The sequence below is a fragment of the Centruroides vittatus genome, unplaced genomic scaffold (genome assembly GCF_030686945.1).
Source record: "Centruroides vittatus isolate TY-2023 unplaced genomic scaffold, ASM3068694v2 contig_634, whole genome shotgun sequence".
Lineage (NCBI taxonomy): Eukaryota > Metazoa > Arthropoda > Arachnida > Scorpiones > Buthidae > Centruroides > Centruroides vittatus.
Genome location: NW_027122389.1, coordinates 993298 through 1016890, shown reverse-complemented (window position 1 = coordinate 1016890; position 23593 = coordinate 993298). Strand labels below are relative to the sequence as shown.

The window sequence follows — 23593 nt, the reverse complement described above, 5'->3', positions numbered from 1 at the left end:
ACGGACCACCCCGGAAAAATTCCTGGGAATTATTCGACCCGTTCGGATTCGATCCCGGGTCCCCAGAGCGGCAGGCTGCCACCTTGACCGCTCGGCCATCATTCGGCACTGCAGACGCCGGTAGAGAAAAACTATTGGGTTCAGAAAGCCCAAATTTTAAACTTAAGCCTTTCTGGTTATCGGCCAAACTTTCGGGTCGATAGGTCAAAGTTCACGGGACTTTCCCTAAGAGCTATTTCGGTTTAACGGCTTAATTTTGTGCTTATAAAGATAAAAATTGCACGGAAAGAAATGAATTTTATGCAAAATATTGTCACACGCGAGTGTCCGTTAGACACCTGGTCTGGCTGCCGATAGATGGCGCCGAGCCTAGTCTACGGCACGTGGTAGTTTTCCTTTGTCTAGTTAGTTCGTGTTAGACTTCGTGCTAGAGCACGTGTTATCTAAGTGTCTCTTTGTGATTCTCAATAAAGTTTAAGTATTCCGAGTAGTTCGACTGGACTTCTTTAAAGTGTTCAACGTAACCAAACGTTACAAATGTTACTCGGAATTACAAAAGCTCAAATTTATGCCAATTAAAATTTTTTATAAAGATTTTTCTAAACGGTGTAGCGAAAGCATTTGGTTGGCAGCCCGTTTAGTCACCCGGCGCCGCCGACCAAATGCGCCCGAATCGTACAGTACGTGATCGTCTTATGTCTCGACGTAATGATACTATTATTATACAAAAACACCCGAGATGTAAAAAATCCTAGGTAAAAATTTATGACAATTGAAAAATTTTCTTAGCAGGATTTCTTTGGTCAAGATAAGCTCGGCGCTCGGAAGAAAATTTTTCGATTGTCATAAATTTTTACTTGAGATAATTTTTTACATTCAATTAATGATCTTAATTCGCAGACTGCCAAAAATTTAGTACAATTTGTGCGTGGAAGTTTTGTATTTTTTATAATCTCGAAGAACTATAGACAGCGTGCAATGAAATGCGTTTTTGCAAAACAACCAACTTTTTTCGGGTACCGTCACGAAAGTGTGGAGAAAAGAATTCGACGAAATGTGGAAAAGCTACGAAACTGAGCAATCCGAAGTAGTACATTTGCCAAACACTCGGCAAGTTACCAATAATTTAAAAACGATTCGACGACGTAACGATGACGTTTCTCTTTGCCCGGATCGGGTTACCGACGCGGGGGTAATTACCCAGGTCCGGGCGGAGAAAAGACGGACTCTGGTCGCTTTTAACAAAGCCGGAAAAGCCAGCGACGGACGAGGCCCCCACCGATTTGCCGTTTAAAAAAGACAGCAAATACCGGCCGGAAACAAAAAGGTAGACGCCGGCCGGGAGGGGAGATCGACGTCCGTACCTCTTCGGTCTGCGGAGAGAAAGAGAAAATAATCCTTTCCCTTCCGTAAACTTCGTTTGGACTTTTTAGTTTTTGCCGACTTCGGCCATCTTTTGCCTCTCCGCCGATGAAGGCGGAAACCGCGGAATTGACCAAGAATAATAACCCACCGTTTTACCCGTTTTATTTTATTAAATTATTTAAATATTTCCCATAAGAAACGGTGGGTAATTTTCTTCCGTCCGCCGGGCAGATTTTTTTCTGGCGCGTTTTTGGCTATGTTAGAAAATTCCGAAGTGGGAATGCGGACAGACATGGCGGCGCCCGGAGCGAGTATGACAATTTAAGAAATTTCGCCTTTAGTCGGGTTTTAGTATAAAACAATTCGGGGCCTTAGGCGTCGATCCGAGTTCGGCAGTTATCGTTTTGTCGGCGAAGTATTAAGTACGATAAAAGGCGAAAAGGCCGTCCCGACGTACGGAAGAATAAAGGTTTGGAGAATTGGATCGAGGGTGCCGGTTAACGGCATATTATCATGGAACTGAAACGTAAGTATGCTTTTTAACGGTAAATGGACGTTAGCGTAGAGCTTTCTCGGTCCGAATCGGGCGCCAATTAACTGCAAAATCGACGGTAGTTATTCCCGTTTCGACTGCATTTACGTCTTAGTCCGTCGGCCGTCGGCAGGGAAACGAGCCGCGACGGAGTGCAGCGATTACCGTCCCGAGCATCGGTAAAATTTACGAACCCGGGAGAAAATAATCGAGCGTGGCCACTCTGTGCCCCGGGCCGACTACTTAATCTGCCTATTGTAACGTTTTATTAAATTGGTGCCCGTTTAATTGGCGCGGTTCGGAGGGTTTTACCGAAGGTTGGTATTATCGTCGTACCGTCGTCGCGTTAGACCTCGGACGGAAGTACTATACGTTTCGTTGACGTCGACGATCCTTTTCTGCCACCCTTGCCGTCCTACCCGTAGAAGGATGGAAATTGTAAAATTTAACATTAAATCGTTGTTTTTAATACGAATTACGGTAAAACAATTTACCGCGTCGGACTGGAAGCGACTCGTCGACAAATGACGAAATCGCGTAGATTATAGATGTATTCGTTCTAAATGCTCGCAACGTACGAAATGCGCGAACCGGAAAAAGCGGCACGCGTGCGAACTTGCCAAAAAACGAGGCGTCCGCGGAGGACGGACGGGGGTGCCCGTCGTTTTCTCCTCTACGGGTGTCGTACCGTGCGAGCCACGCGGAAGTCCGGAACGTTACGATCTAATAGAAACGCGTGCGTGGCGTTACGGAAAGCCGCCGCGTCGAATACGTTCCCGTCGTTGGGAAATTCCCGAAAACGACGCGCGTTTTGGTTGCCGTGCCTCGACTCCGGTCCGGCGTGACCGCGGCGACCAAGCGTAACTCGCTAAACCCGAAATAATAATAATAATATAATAATTATACTATTACGATACGGTATTTTGATTATTTCGAGAAGACTGCTATATCTATATATATAATCGAGACGAGTTGATAATAATAATAATAATAATAATAATCAGCGCAGAGCCCAAACGGTTAGGAGTTGAAAGTTGAAACTTGGTACATAGTTACGGTACGTCACAAAAACACACACTAAGAAGGGATTTTTCGAAATTTCTCCCCACGGGGAGAGGGACAGGATTAAGGCTTAACACTTCCATCAACAATAGAAGTGTTAAGTATCAATAGAAGTGTTAAGTAACAATGGAGAACAAGAGAAAGCGACGTGCTAGATTCACGGGCGCAGGAGGAAAAAATAAAAAAAAGAGTAATAGGCTCTGTTAGAACATATTTGATTTTCAAATTTAAACAGATTGATTCGGTTTTTCTCGACCCTTCTTCTTTAGAACATTCGATGAAAATCGAACGATATAATCAGACACGTCGTGAAAATCGAACAATATTACAATATTCGAATTTCAAATTCGACCTTTTATTAGAAATATTTAGTTTGTTGATGAAATTACTCTTTTTCTTTTGTGACTATAACGTAATAATCTTAATCTTTGCTATGGTTACTTTTGCCCAAGCAACGCCGGGCCTATCTGCTAGTATATTTATAAATGTTTTATATTAAATTTTTAGAATCGTTTAAAATATAAATTATTTTATTTACAGATATATTTAAAAAAGTGAGAGGATTACAAAGAGTAAAAGTTATCTATAATTGTTGTATTAAGAATTTCTATAGCACTACTGCGTCGCCAGTTGTTTGTGAAGACGATGTTAAACATTTTAGAACGTTAGAATCAAATCCGGTAAGTACTTTGTTTTGTTTTTTTCTAGTTTGGAAAATTTGGCTTAGCATATGTGAAAAGAGAATCACGATGTGCAAAATTTCTCTTTTGTCGTTTCCTTGTCGAAATTAAATCAAATTTACGGTGGGATGTAACAAATTGCTGGAAATAACTGGATATTTCGGCAAGATAGTGTCCCCGATCGTGTTTCTCGCTCGACTCGAACCTTGTTTACAAAATGAAGTGGCCGACTAGAAGCCCGGACCTTGAACCCTATTGAAAATTTTTGGGGCATTATATCTAGACGGGTATATTCCAATTGCAAGCAGTATTGAACCGTACGTGACCTAAACTCTGAAATTGAAAAGCTTTGGAATAATTTTCCGGACAAAACTATTAAAAATTGTATTTTAACAATGAGAAATAAAGTTTTTGAGTTAATTTTATATAAAGGAAAAGTTAATTAAACTAAATATAAAATGTATTAAAATAAATCAACAAATGCCATTTAGGCTGCTGGGATTTGCTTTTATTTAACAAACATTTTCAAATATTTAAATGTAGTTATTTTTATTTTCGTACAATATTTAATGGTATAATATGTTCCGAGAAAGATCGTTAGCCCGAAGATAGCCTATTAGACTAGGTTGAAAACATTTGCTAAATAAAAGTAAATCCCGGCAGCCTAAACGGTGTTTGTTGATTTATTTTGAATTATTCTGCCGAGGTCGATCGAGACGATAAAATGTATTTTCTTAGCACGATGTTGCCGTCGAGAACGTATCGCACGGGAAACACTTTCGGAGAAAAAAAGGTCAGTTTATTGGCGTGAACGGATGTGCATTTCGGGCTTAATGCCCCTCTTCGGTCCTATTATTACATATTTATCGGCTAATTGATTACGGGTCTAAAAATTTACAGAATGCATTGAAAGTATTAGGATACGCGTACAATGGTTTAAACAATAAATCTTAATTACCGGAAATAGTGACGGTTAAATCAACACGACTTGTAAGAAGATATATACGTAGTTCAAAAAAAGGAGGTGAAAATGGAGCTAAAAATTCTTTCGGCTCCACATTTATACACATTAGGACCATATAACATGCGCTAAAACAAAAAAGGGGTAAACTTAAATCTAAATTTAAGTAAATATTAAGAGGCAGAATTTTTATAAAATTAATAACGGAATACCTGTAGGGTGTGAAATAATTCTGATGCGATGTACACAGAACATAGACAAGATATGAGAGGTTAAAAAGAAATGAGTATTCTCTGTATCGTACACTGAAAGTTTGGCGTGACTTGCACAGTGGAGTATGATAGAGGGAGGGCGAGGGCTTTTTCCTCCGAAAGTGTTTCCCGTGCGATACGTTCTCGACGGCAACATTGTGCTAAGGAAATACATATAATAGAGAACGACGAGCAACCAAGATTTAACGATAAAAATGAGGAAAATGGAAAGCAGAAAATTTTACAGTGTTAGAAAACTCAGAGGAGACTAACAATAACACTTCTCATAAATACAACTCTATTCCATATGTACGTGATGCCATTGAAATAAAGACGACAGATTTATGATCTGTAATAAATCTAAGATGGATTGATGGAATGTAACGTCATTTTTGAAACACGTTCTTTAGCGAAATTATTTGCGTTTGGGAAGTCGAGGACAACTATGCACTTTTATTCGCGAGAGCCAAATCCCGAAAGTACTTTAACAATTACAAAGAAATACAGGTGAGGAATTGGTAATTCTAAATATGTGGCAATAAAGATCATTAAAGATATTTTTCTACGAGGAAGGCGAGAGTTATGCTTTTCTGAAACTACACGAGGGAATTTCCTTCCTCAAACCAATTCGTTATTAAAAACAGTAAGGTAGTCTCGAATAATCATTATAGAACGATCATTTTTCTTATGCTTCTTAGCATAGTTTTGATTTAATATTTTAATAAAATTCTCATCATTTTATATGAATAAATATTTTCTGTTTTGATATGTGTGTTCTGTTTTGACCTCATATTATTTGGAGTGTTTTTAATATAAAATATACACTATAATAGATTTAATAAAGTAAATCTTAAATTATTTGTGTTTATATTTATATTTTTCAAGATTATACATAAGTGATACCATTTAAATAAATATTAGAAAATATTTAGAAATAAAGTTTGAAATTAATGAAAGTATTGTTTAAATGATTTGCAAAATAATATATATTCATTTTAGAAATATTTTTTGTCAGATGAATCATACACTGCAGCATGAAGGCAAATTTTATTCAATCCCTCCCAAAACATACAAGAAACTTTTTACTCTTGGAGGATTTTCAAAATCATATGAAGTTCAGGTAATAAATTGTTGTGTGTCTTCTATATAATATACTCTTTTAAAAAGTATTTTTATCTATAAAGAAACAATAATAATAATATTTTAAAGGATATTTATTATTGTGCTGATAATTAAAAAATGTTTTTAAAATTAGAAATTCTTCTGCATGAATAATTTTTCAAAAGCTATATTTAGAAATACTGGACACAAATGTGCAGAAATTTGCACATATTGCACAAAAATTTTAATGCTTTCAGAAAGCCTACATATTTTAAAACAAATGAATGGATAGGATTCTCTGAATTTATTTAGATAAACAATGTTCTGGTTTTAAGAAAGTCAAGAAGCCACGTTCATTTACTCCAGTCTACAAACATACATCAGATGGCAGTTGATGCATTTACTCCAGTTTACAAATTACTAAATAATAATAGTTTTGAAAATTTTTTTTTTTGAAATTGTTTACCATCACATCATATTTACATGCATTTCAGAATTTCAATTTTTCATAAAAAGTAATGAAAATATAATGAATAGTAATCATATTAATAAAATATATCATATACATATCTTTTTCTTGAATAGTAAATAATGTTTATATATGAGGTGAATCAAAAATTCTTTGCCAACAATGTTTTTCTAGAAATTTGACTGTTATTTCAGAATTTCAATATATATATATATACATGTGAAAGTCCTGAGTGTATCCTGTTTTTCTATGTAGTTTCAGAGACGAGTCAAACATTTCTTCAATTGTGGTGTAAATTTTTGGATACCATTTCTGTAAAATGTGTCCGGTTGTGTATGCAGCCAAACTTTTTTATGCAAAAAATTTGAAGACAACAGTCAATACTTTCAGAGCAGTGAGTGATCTGCTAAATCCTTTTTCAGGAGACAAAAAAGGTGATAATCACTAGAATACCAGATCTGGGCTGTATGAGAGATGATGAAAAATGGTCCAACCTGGGGTTTCCTGGTACTTATCATTCCATTTCTAAACTTCTCACACGGCTAACTTATACTTTGAAATAATTTACAATTGTCCCCATGCGTGGTATTTTTTTCTTGATAAATTTTGCTTGCATTCTTAACAGGTGCACACAAAAATCAAATCACACTTCTGTATTCCTCCAGAATGGAAATTCACAGAACTCCCATCATTTTTGAATGCCCATATTTCCACCACATCTTATCAAACAGTATTAGAAACTGCTGAGACAATGTATAAGGAATTTTCCTCTCTTATGTATATTTTAGTTTAGAATTATAATTATTTTTTCAAAAAAATCAGTTGGCAAAGAGTTTTTGATTTCCCTCGTAAGCGAGAAGGGGACGTAATCACACGAGACCGACTTGATTACGTCCTTATATTCCTTATGCGATTAGTAGACGTTTTCTGTATCGTTAACCGAAGTTGCATCACTCAAAATCATGATTACAGTGACTCTCAATAATTTCATTAACTAAATATAAATATTTTTTCAGTTTTTAATTTACAACAAAAGAATTATAATTTTGATATTGTCTCTTTATTAGAGAAAAATGTTACTGTTTTAATAATTATATCTAATTTTATTTACAAAAAATATATTATGCAATAAATGAATTAGCAGTACTACAAAAAACTTTTTTTAGATATTGATTTAGAAACCATTATTTTTTATATCTTTAGATTATTTCTTCTCAAAATATTTTGTTATTCGTATACAGTTTTAAGAGGATTTTGGTTAAGAACTATTTAATGTTGTTTGAAATATATTATTTCTGTTATTTATGTAAATTAAAATAATTATTTTAAATTATTAATTACAAATATTAATAATACATGTAGATATAGATTAAAAAATTAATTATAAATAATAATTCAAATATTTATTAAAATAAGTGAAAAAACATTTTGCAAGAATATTTTCTATAAAATATTAATATCAATTACCAAATGATCATAAAATTTGTGATATAATTTGGCAATTGAAAGATAGAATCATTGCTTACAAAAAGTGGCACTTACATTAATGTTTCACAAATTCAGTAGAATTTTTGTTCAAATTGTTCTTATTCCTTATATACTTTTTGATTAGTTTGTTTTTTAAAAATACAGTCAAGTTTGCATAAGTTGTCATAGGTCTATATAACTATATATACTATAGGTCAGTTAAGTAGTCAGTTTTCTGTGGTCCTGACTGACTTACATAAGCATTAATGTTAAAAAAACTCTGGTTTGCTCGACACCGATTAACTCGTCACCACTGGATAAATCGACATACTTTTTCTGCCCTACACTTGCTTAGACATCCGATAAGTCGATTTCCCTCCTGAAAAAACTGAGTTTACACCACACGGCTTAAAGTTACGGCAGAATCCAATTTTGCATTTTCTCACCTTTCATTTGTTCGTTATTTGCAGCAAGTGTTTTGCATTTCTGTTAGAAACGAGTGTCCAAAACCTAACGATGCTTACGCCGAAGGAAAAATACGAACTTGTGTCTGAATTTGAATGTAATAAAACTTCATAAGCCGACAAAACAAAACAAGAAAATCTTCCAAGAACAACATTAGTGGGAATTCTAAAGAAAAAAGAGGAAATTAAGAAACTTTTTCTTGGGTTTTTGTCCCGGCTGTCTCGAAAATGCCAGAGAAAGTTGCCGTACAAAGATGTAGATGTTCTGGTACCTCGGCTAAAGCAAATTTGTTTGTCAAATCTTCCCGTTTCGGGGCCGATACCAAAGCAAAAAGCAATGGAAATGACAAGTATTTGGAGTAGAAACGAACTTTAGTGCCAGTGATGGATGGTCAGAGAGATACATTGCGTGTACTGTATAAAGCACTACTGTATTTTCCTAATTGTAGTTTTGTGGTTTTTTCAACTTCATTTTAGTCGTCATATTGAATAACTCGACACGTTTCCACTTTCCCTTGAGATGTCGACTTGTGCGGACTCGATTGTATGCCCTGTTTACAATGATAGAAATTGGAAAATGGTAGGCAAACAATACTATGCTATAGGTACTGATTTATAGTTTTTGTCAAAATATTAGCAGTGTTAAATTTATTTTTCTTTATAAAAGATTGTTGTTTTTTCTACAGTCGACATTGCTTTTTCAATAGAATAAAGGTTATTATTTCTCTTTATTTGATTCGTTAATAAACTAACACCAAATAAACAAAATTCATTAACATATTTTAATATGAAATTAGAATTTTTTTTACAGAAAATAATTCAAAATTTGTTCTTATTTTTAGAATAACATAATTATAGTTTGTCCAATGATATCTAATCTAGAAATTTATAATTTAAATGAAAGAATTGAATTTATTTGATAGTTAAAATTTTTAAAAGTAGCGAAATCAAAATAGAATTATTTGATAACAGCTATAATCTTTCTTTTCTTTTTTGTTGTCGTGCATATTGTAATTAATGATGTAAGAAACGATAAGACGAAGTTAATGAAAGAGTTACTGTTCTAAGCTGAAGGTTTGCGATTCATTTATATTGTTTCACGAACAAAAGAAATATTCTAGTTGTTTTCAAATAGGAAATAAGAAACCAGCATCCAATGAACAAGAATAAAAAGGGTGTTTTTTATGGGTTGTAATATTTTTTGGTAATTTATTACATTAAATTTATTTTTTAAAAGATCTGTAGAAAATATTTAAAATTTTTACATTAATGATTTATGTAAAATAATTAGTTTTTTTATCTTTACAAAATATTATAATGAAAACTTTATATTGTGTAGTTCAAAACTTTTAGAGAAAACTGTATTATGGTGCGTTACCCAGCTTTGCAGATTATGAATTATTTGGAGACTGCAAATTATTCTCTTCCACCCGTTCATTATGTGATTTGTATCCTTTGAATGTAAACTTATATTAGTTGAAATGTTATTTAACAATTTATGATTACATCTATGAGATTTATAACTACCCTTAATGTTCTAAATCGGTGGTTCCCAAAGTGTGCACCGTGACTTTCTCACGGGGGCACCACAAAATGTTATAAAATTTTTATAATATTAGAATTTAATGTACTTGTTAGAATTTGACATAGGGCACCTTGGGAAAATCTGCACTTAGCAAGGATTCTGAGAATCAAAAAAGTTTAGGAACCACTTCTAAATAATAAGTAGAGTGTAAAAATATTACATTTTTACATCTACTTTTAAGAAAGATAAAAAATTTAGAAAATATAATATACGACAGACAGCTTTTTATGCATCACAGTGGAACCCGTATCGAGTTAATTAATCAAAAATATTGGTTAAAGCACAGAATAGATAATGAGCTATTATTTGTGTTATATATTTTGTAGTACCGTATTTTACGGACTATAAGACGCATCCGAATTTTGGAGGCAATTTTTCGAAGAAAAAAGTGCGTCTTATAGTCCGTAAAATACGGTAACTGTTTTAGGTCCAAATATTGAGAATTAATAACAACAATTGCATTTGTTAAAATTATATTTATTATTATATTATTATTAATTTAAAACGTTCTGTTTATTACTTTAAAAATCGTTATATATCGATATCGCCACTTAAAATTTCACTCGGAGATTATCTTAAATGTAAAAACAAGTTTATTACAAAAATCTTTGAAATGAAAATTCCAACAGTTTACTTCTTTCTGCCTGTTTCGGGCAGAAAGAAGAAAACTGTAAATTATTGGCAAATTATTGGTTTCCCTTCCAATCGAAAAATGATTGCGTATGTTGCATTGCGATACAAAAACGAAGTTAGTTTCTGGAATAAAATTTAAATATGCTACAGACTCCCACTTTTATCACCAGTATAAACATTTCTAATGATTTTAAAATGCTGTAAGCTTTTTGTCAGTTATCTCAATGCAGTATTGTAAAGTTCAGAGTATTTCTGAAGTAGAACTTTCAGTTCACGAATCTGAATTCATGTTCCCAATATCTTAAATTTGAAAATGGCTATGGTGCAACTTAAAATTGACAAGTTTTATTTTTTAGCATGCCATTTTCGATGGATTATAGCTAGTTCAATCAATGTAATTCTTCTAATTTTTATTTCTTTTGAATTTAAAGACATTTTATTATTTCGTTGTTATATTTTATACAATGTCGGCATTTTCAAAGATTGGGCTTATAAAGGAATAGAGATGTAGAGCTTATAAATTACAGCAAAGCAGCAAAAAGCTGGTATCCAATAAAAAAAACAAACAAATATTGCCCATATAAAATTAAAAGCTCAGAAACATAACAAAAGTAAAGTGACAGAAAATTATTTGCAAATTAGTTTAAGTGCATTTCATTTTTTACATACTTTTCTGTAAGTAGTAAAATTTATATGTAAAAATTTTTATATTGGTAATTGATTAGCATCCTTTGTAGAAAAAAAGATCTCTGGTCAGTGGAGTGTCTAGTAAAAAGACAATGCAATAAACTGAAGAAACTCAAATAAAAATTTGGGAAACAGAAATAAAAATTATTAGATGGAAGCAACACAATGAAAAATTAGTAAATACTTTCAAGAACTGTCTTCTCATTCAAAATTATAAGATTTGGAATTAATAAAAGTAAAAAATTTTATATAACAATAAAGAGAAAAACAAAATTTGCAAAAATTCATTATTAATATTGCACTAAAAATATTACTTGAATTTTCTTTTTAGAACAAACATCTAATGATCAGTGCTGCTTATAAGTTATTTATTTTACAAAATTACACCGAAGGGCATAACTAGACTAATTATAATAGATGTTTTTCTAGCAAAATGTGGGATGATCTTACCGGAGGGGAAATAGGGTTCTGGTCTTATCCCCTAAAAATTTTTAAAATCTAATACTATTAATGTGCATAGGCTACGGAATGGTGCAAAAATATTCAAAATTTAAATGTTAAAAATTATATATTGGGTTGTTTGTTTGGAAAGTAATTTCATTTTTTTATTACTAGAGGAATTAGTTGAATTTTTACCAGCCAATTTCATTTTAAACCACATTTTCATTATATATTTTGACAGCTGACATTTTAAGACTTATTTGTAAAAAGCATTGTTTGATTCTGTACAATTTTTTTTTCGGTGTCCCGTCGAATATGGATAATCGGAAGCATCGTTTTTGGCATATTTTGCTTTTTCATTACCAACAAATACCAACAAATGAAAATGCTGTTCAAGCAAGAAAAAAGTTGTGGTACACATCTGGAGAAGTGTTGAGAGAAAGACAGTGCCAAAACTGGTTCACAAAAATTTGTTCTGGCAATTTCAATATTAAAGATGCACCACATTCTGAATGGCCAGTTGAAGCCAATGAAAACAAAATAAAGGTACCGATTGAAGCAAACTGCTGAATAATAACACATGAAATCGCTAAGAGATTAAATTTGTCGAATTGAACCATTTATGATTACTTGAAATGAATTGGTTTCATTTCAAAGCTCGATATATGGTTCCACATGTTCTTAAAGAGAGATGCTCTCTTTGGTGGGATTTTAAGGAAATTTTTTTTTTGAGCTTTCACCAGACAATTTAACAATTGATTTGAAGGTGTACTGCCGTCGAGTAAACAAATTGAGTAATATCATCAAACAGAAAAGGCCAGAATTGATCAACAAAAAAGATGTGTTTTACCACGATAATGCCAAATTTCACGCAAGTTTGGTAACTCCTCAGAAACTGTTACAGCTTGGATGGGATGTACTATCACACTCACCATATTTGCCAGATCTGGAACCCTTGGATTATTACTTGTTCTGGTCTTTACAAAAGTTTTTAAACAGTAAAATATTTACTTTAAGTGAGGATGTCAAAAATCACTTGGATCAGTTTTTTGTAAGCAAAAATCAAAACTTATGAATGTGTAATCATGCTACTACCAGAAAGATGGCAACAGATATTTGATCAAAATGGTCAATATATATAATTCAATAAAATATTTATATATTATAAGAAAATTGTTTTTTCCCCCATGAAAAAAAATGAAATTACTTTCCGAACAACCCAATATTTATATAAAAAAACAAATGATCAAACAAAATTTTGCCAGGGGTAACCTGACCACCTCCATCAAAATTCTGTTTGATTATTGGTCGTCCTCTAGCTAAGGGCATGTGTCACACAATGGCCGTAAATGTGTGATGTTTGTAACGAGAGGTACATAATTCCACGAGCGAAATGGTACAAAACAAAGCTTAATGTTATTCACAGTACAAAGTAGTTTTATTCTCTCCGAACAGGTTCTTTACATTGGATCCCAACTTTACAACTTTAAGAATTTTATATACATAGGCATTAAGTACTTGTCCTCAAAATAGTTAATTCGCACATGCACGACAGTCAGATGAGGATCATATTAACTTATACTAACTTATACTATCTTAAAACTAAGGAAAATGGAAGAATAGAAGAAATAAGGAAGGTTAAGGAAAGGAATAGAAATACCCGGGGTTTTCGTAGCCACGTGCTTTTGGGTAGGACACAACTTCAGATCTCCCTCTTACTTGTGATTTTTTCCTTGTAGACCTTTCGTCTATTTTTTTTTTTTTTTTTTTTTTTTGACTTTGTCGTCTTTTCTCGATGGCCCCTCGGCAATTCGCAGTCTTCGATCATCCTCCTCCCATTTTGGAGCACTGCCTCTTTGCTGCCTCTCTCTTCGGGATTCTAACCCAGAATGCCCCTTTTTTTGTCCGTTTGGCTTCAGGGCCCACTTCCTCTTTTGTTCTTAACTTCGTGGAAGAGATAATTCTACCCAAGGGCAAAAGAGTTCGACAAAGAAAGTTCTAGAAAGAATTCAGAACAAAGAAACAGGAAGGAAATCTAGGATTAATTCAAAATAAAATATACAAAATATACAATATCATGGCCGACGGCCACAAATGTGTTTGGGACAGTTTGTGAAATGAATAGATTACAAGACAGTCGTTGATCATTAGACAATTGTTATAAAATGAGAATTTGAAGATTTAAGAAGTACAGCAAGGTTTTGGCTTAGTGAAAATGTTATTTACCAAATTATTATTGGATATAGTGTATGGAATTTGATTAAAAAATACATACATTTTTTATTAGTCCCTTAATATCTGTAGATGGTCGAAATGGAACAGGAAAATCTGCCATTCTCAATCATATAGTTCATTATGCCTCAGAGAAAAACTGGCTGCTACTTCACATTCCTTGGGGTAAGCGAATACAAAAGAATTATTTTATGATAAATTTTAGTGTATTGATTTCAAAAGATATTTGCGAGGTTGAGACCAAAGTTTGAAATACAAAAAACGTGTATGTCAGACATTTGGCACCGTTTTCCTAGAAGTTTGACAATGGTGTTTGGAATGTCAAGCACGGTTCCACTGACTTTCCAAACACCATTCTCAAACTTCTAAGTTTACAGGAAAGTGGCGTCGAACGTTCGACGTACACGTTTTCACATTTAAAACTTTGGCCTCAACCTCCCTATTATTAAAAGTAAAATTGTTAACAAAAATTAATATTACTATTGAATTTCACATAAATTTTACAAATCCATATTCATTTTAATAATGCTGTTAATCTTACCAAGAATGTGCTTGTTATTAGAACACAAATGGTGATGTCACGATTATTTTATTGTAAATTATTTTGTAATTTTAATAAATATGACACTTTTTAACTTAAATATTATACACAATATATTTTTTAAAATTTTAACCTTTACATTCAATCAAATACTGGATGAATGTACTTCTTCTGATATAGCCTTATCCTTCCAGTTAATTTCTTTTACGTTTGTTCTAACGTTTTCGGCCCACCCTGGGCCATCTTCAGGAATATAATGAATGCACGTGTAGAATTAGAACGATTCGATGTATACGTTCTAATTCTACACGTGCATTCATTATATTCCTGAAGATGGCCCAGGGTGGGCCGAAAACGTTAGAACAAACGTAAAAGAAATTAACTGGAAGGACTTAAGGCTTAAATATTATACACAATATATTTTTTAAAATTTTAACCTTTAAATTCTTATTTGTACAAATATAGATATAACAAATAGAAAATATATGTTTGTCATACCCCGTTTTTTTATTTTATCTTAAATCCTATTAGTCTCTTTTTCTAACACCGTGAAATAGAATTTTCTGGCAAAACAATTCTTCATAATTTAGAAATTTCTTCTATCTCCTATTTTCTTCGAAGAAAGTGTTGTTACATCCCCGGTGTTCCTTGATGTATGTAGATTTTTACCGAAAGATTTGGCCTTATGTTAAAATATGGGAATTTTTTAACCAACCTTCTGTAATCTTTCAAAGCAGATAGTGTTCATATTAGTGAACAATTGAGATCTGCTCAGCTTACATAAGTAATTATACACCGACTTCTGTGTATTATGAGATACCAGAATACTTAAGCTATATAATTGAATGCATTTAATTTTTTTGTTACTATGATCATAATTAGATTAATTACAAACAAGATGTCAGTCAATATTGAATAGACATGTTGAAATTATTTCCATTGTTATAAAACAAATACAGTAGGGCATCGATTATCCGACCCCCGATCGACCGACACGTCGGTTAACCGACCGCGTTCTAGTCGGCAAATTCAAATGTCCGCTAGTGATGTGGCGCTACAATATTTGGCTATGTCTTGGCTACTTTAATATTATTTTTGTTAAAATTTTGAGTGTTTTAGATGGCAGCACTGGCTCGACCACGAAACGGAGGCCAGTATTTAAATGAGGCTTCATTTTATTTAACGATGCTATTTAATTGCTGATTTTAAAACGTGTGCGAGATTTAGCGGCAAAAAACGAGGGTCAGCTGTGAAGCAAAAGAAAATTTTGAACTTCTTTTTCTGATTATTTATTTATATATTTTTTTTTATACTGATGACTTTCTGGCACGAAACGTAACGCCTAATCCTGATACCCCTCCTGCCTACAATCTCATTCCTAAGTCAAGACTTAAATACCTTATCTGGGACAATGCCTTGGAGACCTGGCAACTGGATTGGGACAAGATCCCAGAACAACACATAACAAGACGTTTTATCCCAAAGGTCAAGGAACGTACTCACAGCAAATGGATTCAACCCACACATGACTTAGTCCAATTTTTGACTGAACACGGGCGCTTTCGTGCTTACCTGAAAAGGTTTCACCATTCTAATTCTGACTGCTGTCAGCTCTGTGGAGTGCGGGACGGTGTCATGCACTATCTATACAACTGTCCTATGCTGGATGACATTAGGCATCAGTGCATGCAGCATGCCAAAATAAGCAATATAGACTGGCCAGTAAAGCCTGATTTTTTTCTACAAAACAACAGCAACTTTAACTTGTTAAAGAAATTTGTTGCACTCTACTCCATTAGATGTGGGATCCGTTGACCTGCTCTCTTGTGATCTGACTCACTCTAGCCTTGATGCCAATGTTTTTACATGCCTTGCTCTGCTATCACAGCATCTAGACTTTGATGTACAGTAATTTTATTTTAGTTATAGTGCACTTTTATTTTTTTAATCATTTATTTAACTTTAATTTTTTTTTCATTTTAATTCATTTATGTTATTTATTTTATTTTATTTCCCTTTTCTCTGCCATTTTATTGTATCCCTTGTATGACTAACAGCATGTATCTACTATGTACTTTTTGTATTTCTGCCTGGCTGTGCTCAGCGGTGCCAGAGAATAAAGATTATTTTGACTGACTGACTGACTGACTGACTGTATTTTTCAATAAACAGTAAAGTACTGTATTTATTATGTGCAAAATAATGAAATAATTTTTAACGATACAATAGCAACGATTATTATTTTAAAAAAAAACTTTTGTTAGGCTTAACATTGATGAAAATTCAATGCGAAGTAGGTTAATAGCGATATACTAATTACATGGGATATACTAATATACTATACTAATAATGTATTTTTCATACTTTTCGGTTATCCGTTTTTTCAGTTACCCGACCAACCCCAGTCCCCAATCGAGTCGGATAATCAATTCTCTACTGTACTTTAAAAGAATCAATTCGTGCAACATAATTGAATGATAAGGGATTGCAAAGTAGTCAAAAAGACTTCACTTGTTTTCTGCTTGCTTTTCTTCTTCACTAATTTTTGTTTTGTCACCACGAAATAAAGAAATGTCGGATAACTTATTTGCTTTTCATTACGTCATATTCAGTTTTTGTATTTAATATTCCTTTTATGTCAGTGAATAGTTTAATTGACACTGTTTATTTTATTTTATTTTGAATCATTGATTGATAGGTAAATAAGTGTTTTATAGAACATTAATGTTATTTGGAGAATGCAAGGTAACTGAGTTATACTAGAGCAAGTTACAAATATATAAGTCACAAGAAATAGTAAATTTGTCTTGATATGATATGTTTATTTAGAATAGATTTTTGGGCACAAAGTACATGGTCTGTTCCAAAAGTAAGTACTGCTTTTTTATTTGATGATTATGCAGCTTAACACATTATTAATTGGTAATTTCATGTTGCTAGATATGCTGCTTAGATATCTAGCAACATGAAAATACCAATTAATAATGTTGCTAGATATCTTAGCAGCATATCTAGACCTGTTTCAAGTTGATTGGTTAATTAAGTCAAATGTGCACAATCCCTGTTTGTGTAAGATAGTGTTTTAATACATCATTACATTTGAAATGGAGAAAAATCTTAAACAATGTTACGCTATCAACTTTTGTGTGAAACTCAAGAAATCTGCAATCGAGACATTTGCAGATTTAACTGAAGCTTATGGAGATGCCACTTTATTGAGAAACATGGTGTTTAGATGGCACAAAGATCCAGGATAAAGACAGTACTTATTGTTTTTTTTTTTTTTTTTTTTTTTTATAGCCGTGGAATTGTGCACAGAGCATTTTTATCTTTGGGACAGACAGTTAATCAGGCTTTCTACAAAGATGTCTTGGAACGACTTCGAAAACGGGTCAAGCAAGTCCTCAGAGACATTGCAGAAGTTTGAGTGCCCCACTACGATAATGCACCTGCTCGTACGGCACTATCGATTCGAGAGTTTATGGCCAAGAAAAAATCCCCACACTCCCGTAACCTCCCTACAGCCTGGGGACTTGGCTCTGAGCAACTTCTACCTATTCCCTAAGATAAAATCCAAGTTGAAAGGTTATCATTTTGGGACAGTGGAAAACATCAAAAAATTTGCAACCGACGAACTAACATCCTTACAGAAAATGGCTTCAAATACTGCTACGACCAGTGGAAAAAACTTTGGAACCACTGTGTGACCTCACAAGGGTTGTACTTTGAAGGAGATTATTTGTAGTTTGATGTAACTCTTGTATACTTTGAAATAAAATATTAGTACATTTACTTTAGGAACAGACCTTGTATGCTTGAAAATCAGCATTGCAATATATTGTCTGAAACTTGAGGTGCTGTCTAAAAAATCATCATGGAGTTGGATGGAATATGTTTCAATATTTGCAAATGTTAATTATTTCTATGATTGAAAAAATCCAGTAATGAGTTTCTTGACTCCCGCAGCAACATTTAAAACTGTGTGTGGTGCCATCTGTTTACAATCTATAATGATATGGTATGGGTTGTTCATTTTTGGTGTCATTCTAAACTTTGTTTCTGTTTTTGTCTTCACTATCAATAATTTAAATTATAACAATAACAAAAGAAAAAACATTTTATGCAGATATGTATTAAAACAGAACACACAGAGAAACTTTTTATTAAAAAAAAAACACCCATTGAAATTCAATGGGCACATATGATAGTGTGTATTATAAATATAAATAACTAGTTTCAGTGTATTTTGTTATACAAATAAGGTGTATTAATTTCACAAAGTGTTTACTTTCTTAATTACGTAATTTTTCAGAAGTTTTGTAGTTATCGGTACTTGTTTTTAAAATAAATTTAAACTTTCCATTTTTTATTATTGCAAAAGTTTTATTAATATGTAAATAAAGACCATTGTTTTCAGCTCCAAATTGGACTCGGAGGCCTAAGGACACCGCAACTTCTCTTTGGGATCAGGGTACCGACAAAATGGATCTCCCGATCGACTCGGCTCTGTGGCTGCAGCATTTTCACTCGCAAAATTCTTTGTTGCTTCAAGAGTTAGATGTAAGTTATATTAATTATTTGGATCTAATATTTTTTAAATTAGAAGTCATCTTTGATTTCTTTATTTAATTAAAAAGATGATGGTAATTTCTCAAAAAATCTTAACTTTGATACTGAATTTAGAGATTGTTCTGAATTAATTATTTGAAAATCTTGTTGCAACTAGATCTTTTTAAAAAATTTCAATTTATCATAATTGCTGTAATAATTTAAAATATTAAATAGTATAAAATAATTTTTTAAATTTCTGCATGGTAAATGCCATGTTTAGTTTATATCAATTTGAATTATCTTGACAAAGTCTATGCAAATTTTTTATTTGGTGAATATATTAGATGCCATGCAAGGACTACAGTGACTATTACAATGGCATGTTTTTTCAATAATATATAATGCATTTTTTTAAACCTTAAGTAAATTTTACATATTTTTTTATTTTATTTTGTATATAATGGTATTATTTGGAACAAAATTATAAATAATTAGCAGTAGCAGAAACTGCAGATTTATGGATGTTCAAAGCACTAAGGCATTTTAATGCTTTATCTGTGAGTGTATAAAAGTCATTTGATTAGATATAGGTATATGTTTGCAAATAGTCAAATTTCTAGTAATTTTATATACTAGTTTTTATATTAAATTCTTTTAGAAAACATTTATAGATGAAAAAACTTTGAAATAATATGTATTTGATAAAGTAAAATCATCATGCCTATTTGACTCTTAGTTCTTATGCTAGAATATATTTTTGATTTAGTGTGAGGACATACAAGATTTGGAATTAATTTACCATATTTACTTGAATTAAATGATGAACATTTTTTAGGTTTTATCATCTCTAGAAGATAGGGTGTTTCTTAGATTTGATGTAATACGTCATAATGATGATAATCTCTAGTGTCATATTTCTGTCACTAGAAACCATTAATTTCATTGTGTCATTTTAATGATTTCATTAGACCAATTTACATATTAGCAAATATTTAAGAGGTTAACTTAATTCAATCTCATTATAATAACACCATAAATACTTGAATGAAATTTGCAGAAAAAATAGTGCAGCACTCTTTCAAGAAATCTTGCATTTCCAATGCTTTAGTCAACACTAAGGATGATTGCGCGTGAATAGACGTGACCGTGAAATCCAGTGTCGTTCAGAAGAACCTAACATAGAAAGTGAAGAGGTTTCTGACTTTGATACATTGAAAGATAGTTATATATAACTTACTTTTTTGAATACTGAACGTATTTATGTTAACAAAATCGGTTATGTTGTCATAAATACATTTGGAGTTATCTATTTTTTCAAAAAATAATTTTTTGGGGAGAACATGTATAAATTAAGGTGCATCTTACATTTAGGTAAATACAGTATGTCATAGAAAATAAGTAGAAATGGCCAAATAAAAATGAACTGTTTAATTAAATAGTTAATCTGTTTGTTTGTTTGTTTGATTTAAGATAACTTAAGAATTAATACAGCTCATAAAAGTTTGATAAAACAAGATTAATATAAATATTAATAATTTACACAGTTATGCAAATTATATTATAAGAATTCGTTTTTCCTCTGTCCTTATTGTTTTACATTTCTGTGTATATATTGTCTACTTGGACCTTGTTTATTAATAGGACTTATTATACTGATGTGGTTTCTGATTAGCAAAGAGAGGCAATCTTAGTCAAAAGAAAATATCTTTACTTTTACCTGTACCCACTTTTTGTGTGTTTAGACCCGAAGGCCTCTCTTCACTAGGTTCACATTCTATGTATAATGTATAATCTACGTATTCTATGTAACTTTTTTTAAAAACGATGACATTACACCCGACAATAATATTTAAGATAAGATAAAATTACTTACTTTTATTTTATTGTTCAATATTAAAACAACACCAATATTGACATAAAGTATCCAAAAAACAGAGTGTAATGTACCTGTCTTAATGTTTTCTAAATAACACCTGTATGAAATGATAAAACTTTTAAATAATTTTAGTTTTTTATGAAATGTTAAAAATATTTCTTTACTTGCTGATCTTGGTTAGTTATTGTCTTGGCTTAATGTTTTTCCATAATATATCCTTTTTCTGTTATATTTTTCATTGTTACTTTTGCTACTACCCATAATGCTTTCTCTAAATGATACTTTCCCTTGATTGATGAATTTCTTTTCCTAAATTATTAACTTTATTACCTTGTTTTTTTTTATATAAATATGTTCAAATAATTATCTTTTAGATCCATTTCTTATTTCTTTCTTTATTTTACTGTACTTAAATTAATTTCACATTTTTTGTTGCTATTCTTGGCTACTGTTGAATTTGCATTATTTCCTTTAAGTACACTGATATGTTCCTTTATACATATTTTAAGTTTTTTTTTTGTTTTGCCTATGTACATTTTTTTTTGTTCACAACTACATTGAATAGAATATACTACTACTTTTTCTTCTATTATATCAAATAGTCATATAGAATGTGTTTTTCTTAAAATAAAGGTATTACGAATTATCTCGTAGTTGGCTTATGTAACAGAAAGCTCTTCGCTAAAGCCAAACTACGAGTTAATTCGTGCACAGACACGATTCGTCCTGTCACTTCGCTACAGCCAATCGGAGATGTGCGTCTAAATTCATTAGTAATAAATCGGATATAGAGGCGAGCACATCACATTTACGTCTTTTTTGAGAGTGTTATTTTTTATTTATTTTTATAATCAAATTATAAATATCCCAAAATGGATAAGAAAAGACCACTGACTAAAAAACAACTTGATTACTACACTAATCTAAGTGATTCAGAATCTGACAAAATTTTTGGTGAGGATGGGGGAGTTTATTTGGCAGCGAAATGGTCCTGTTACTGTATGTAAATGGAAAGACAAACGAGAAGTCCTTACCATTTCAAACATGCACGTTGTTGAAATGGTAGAGGTGTTCAATCGCAATGGAAAATGTTCGATGAAACCGAATATAATTCGAGATTATAATCATGGAATGTCTGGCATTGACGATCAGATCAAATGCTATCGTACTACACAGCTCTAAGAAAGACTATTAGATGGCCCAAAAAGGTTGCATTACATATTATAGAAATATATATACATAATGCGCACAAACTCTTTCAAAAAGCAACTTCTTCTAAAATAAAACTTATAAAGTTTAGAGAAGCATTCGTCAAAGCGTTGATTGGAGAAGAGATTCAACCAGTTTCAAAAAAAAATTAAATTGCAGAAGCTTCACTATTTACAGAGTATCCCATCTACTCAGAAAAAACAACATCTGACAAAGCCATGTCGAATTTGTACCAAAGCTAAAAAACGCCGAGAAACGCGTTATTTCTGTCCAATCTGTCTTGAGAAGCCAGCCCTTTGCGTAGAAGATTGTTTTAAAAATTATCACAAACAATAAAAATATCGTTTTGCTTTTGATTTTGAATAAACATTTTATAATATTTTCTGTTCGTTTAAATTTATATTTCTGTTTTATAAATTATCACAAACAATAAAAATATTGTTTTGCTTTCGATTTTGAATAAACTTTTTATGATTATATTTTCTGTTCATTTATTAATAAATGTTCTGTTCATGTAAGCCAAACTTGATTTTTTGTTCTTGCCCCTGAAGCTATCTATTCATATTTACACTGATATACTACGAATTACATCGTAGCTGCACAAATATGGCAAGGAAACAAACTACGATATAACTCGTAGGTGGCGTCCTAGGCAGAAACGGTAACTACGAGTCATCTCGTAGATGGCAGTCAACGTGTTAAGTACACTGATATGTTCCTTTATACATATTTTAAGTTTTTTTTTTGTTTTGCCTATGTACATTTTTTTTTGTTACAACTACATTGAATAGAATATACTACTACTTTTTCTTCTATTATTTCAATTTCTTTATTATTTCTATAATATAGATGTTTTTAAATAAATCATTTTTTTGTTTGTATTAAATGTATTTTATTGCTTAATAGTTTCCTTACTCTTTCAAATAATTTAGGAATATAATTTAATTTTGCACATTTCTTTAATCATTATCAAATTGTTTATTTCTATTTTCATTTTTAATTACCTTGTTTATCCATTCATCTAATAAATTTTTAGGGTAATTGTTAAACATAAATACTTTTACTATTATGTTTCTTTTTTTCTGGTTTTCAATTATACTGGTTCTGCCTTTAATTTTATCTATATACATTTTAAATGTATTAAACTTTATATTTATTGGTATATTTGATTTATATACAAAAAACTTAAACAAACACCTTAATGTTCGCTGAGAAATTTATTAATTTAACTAACGTTTTCGGCTTATTCAATAAGCCATCTTCAGGTTTTTAACTTTCGAACAAAAAACAATATCGTTCTATTAAAAGAATACCATAGTTTGAAAAAATTCAAATCATTAGTAACGGTCAAAAAATAAAACAAAGAGGATGAACATGGTAATAAAAATAAATAAATATACATAAATAAATAAAAATGGTAATATAAATAAATAAGTATACAAAAATATATAAAAACAAAAAAAGAAAAAAAGAAAAAAAAGGAAGA

The 23593-nt window shown here is 31.7% G+C and overlaps 1 protein-coding gene across 1 annotated transcript in view; it reads left to right on the top strand.

Annotated features, from left to right (window-relative positions):
- Positions 1–1665: 1665 nt before the first annotated feature.
- mRpS29 (mitochondrial ribosomal protein S29) overlaps positions 1666–23593 on the top strand; it is a 56091-nt gene continuing 34163 nt past the window's right edge. The window contains exons 1-6 of the mRNA XM_067275789.1: positions 1666–1891; positions 3500–3639; positions 5867–5971; positions 9692–9800; positions 14003–14095; positions 18889–19031. Coding sequence (XP_067131890.1) covers positions 1879–1891; positions 3500–3639; positions 5867–5971; positions 9692–9800; positions 14003–14095; positions 18889–19031 — 603 coding nt within the window. The 5' untranslated portion in view covers positions 1666–1878. The remainder of the gene's footprint in view (positions 1892–3499; positions 3640–5866; positions 5972–9691; positions 9801–14002; positions 14096–18888; positions 19032–23593) is intronic.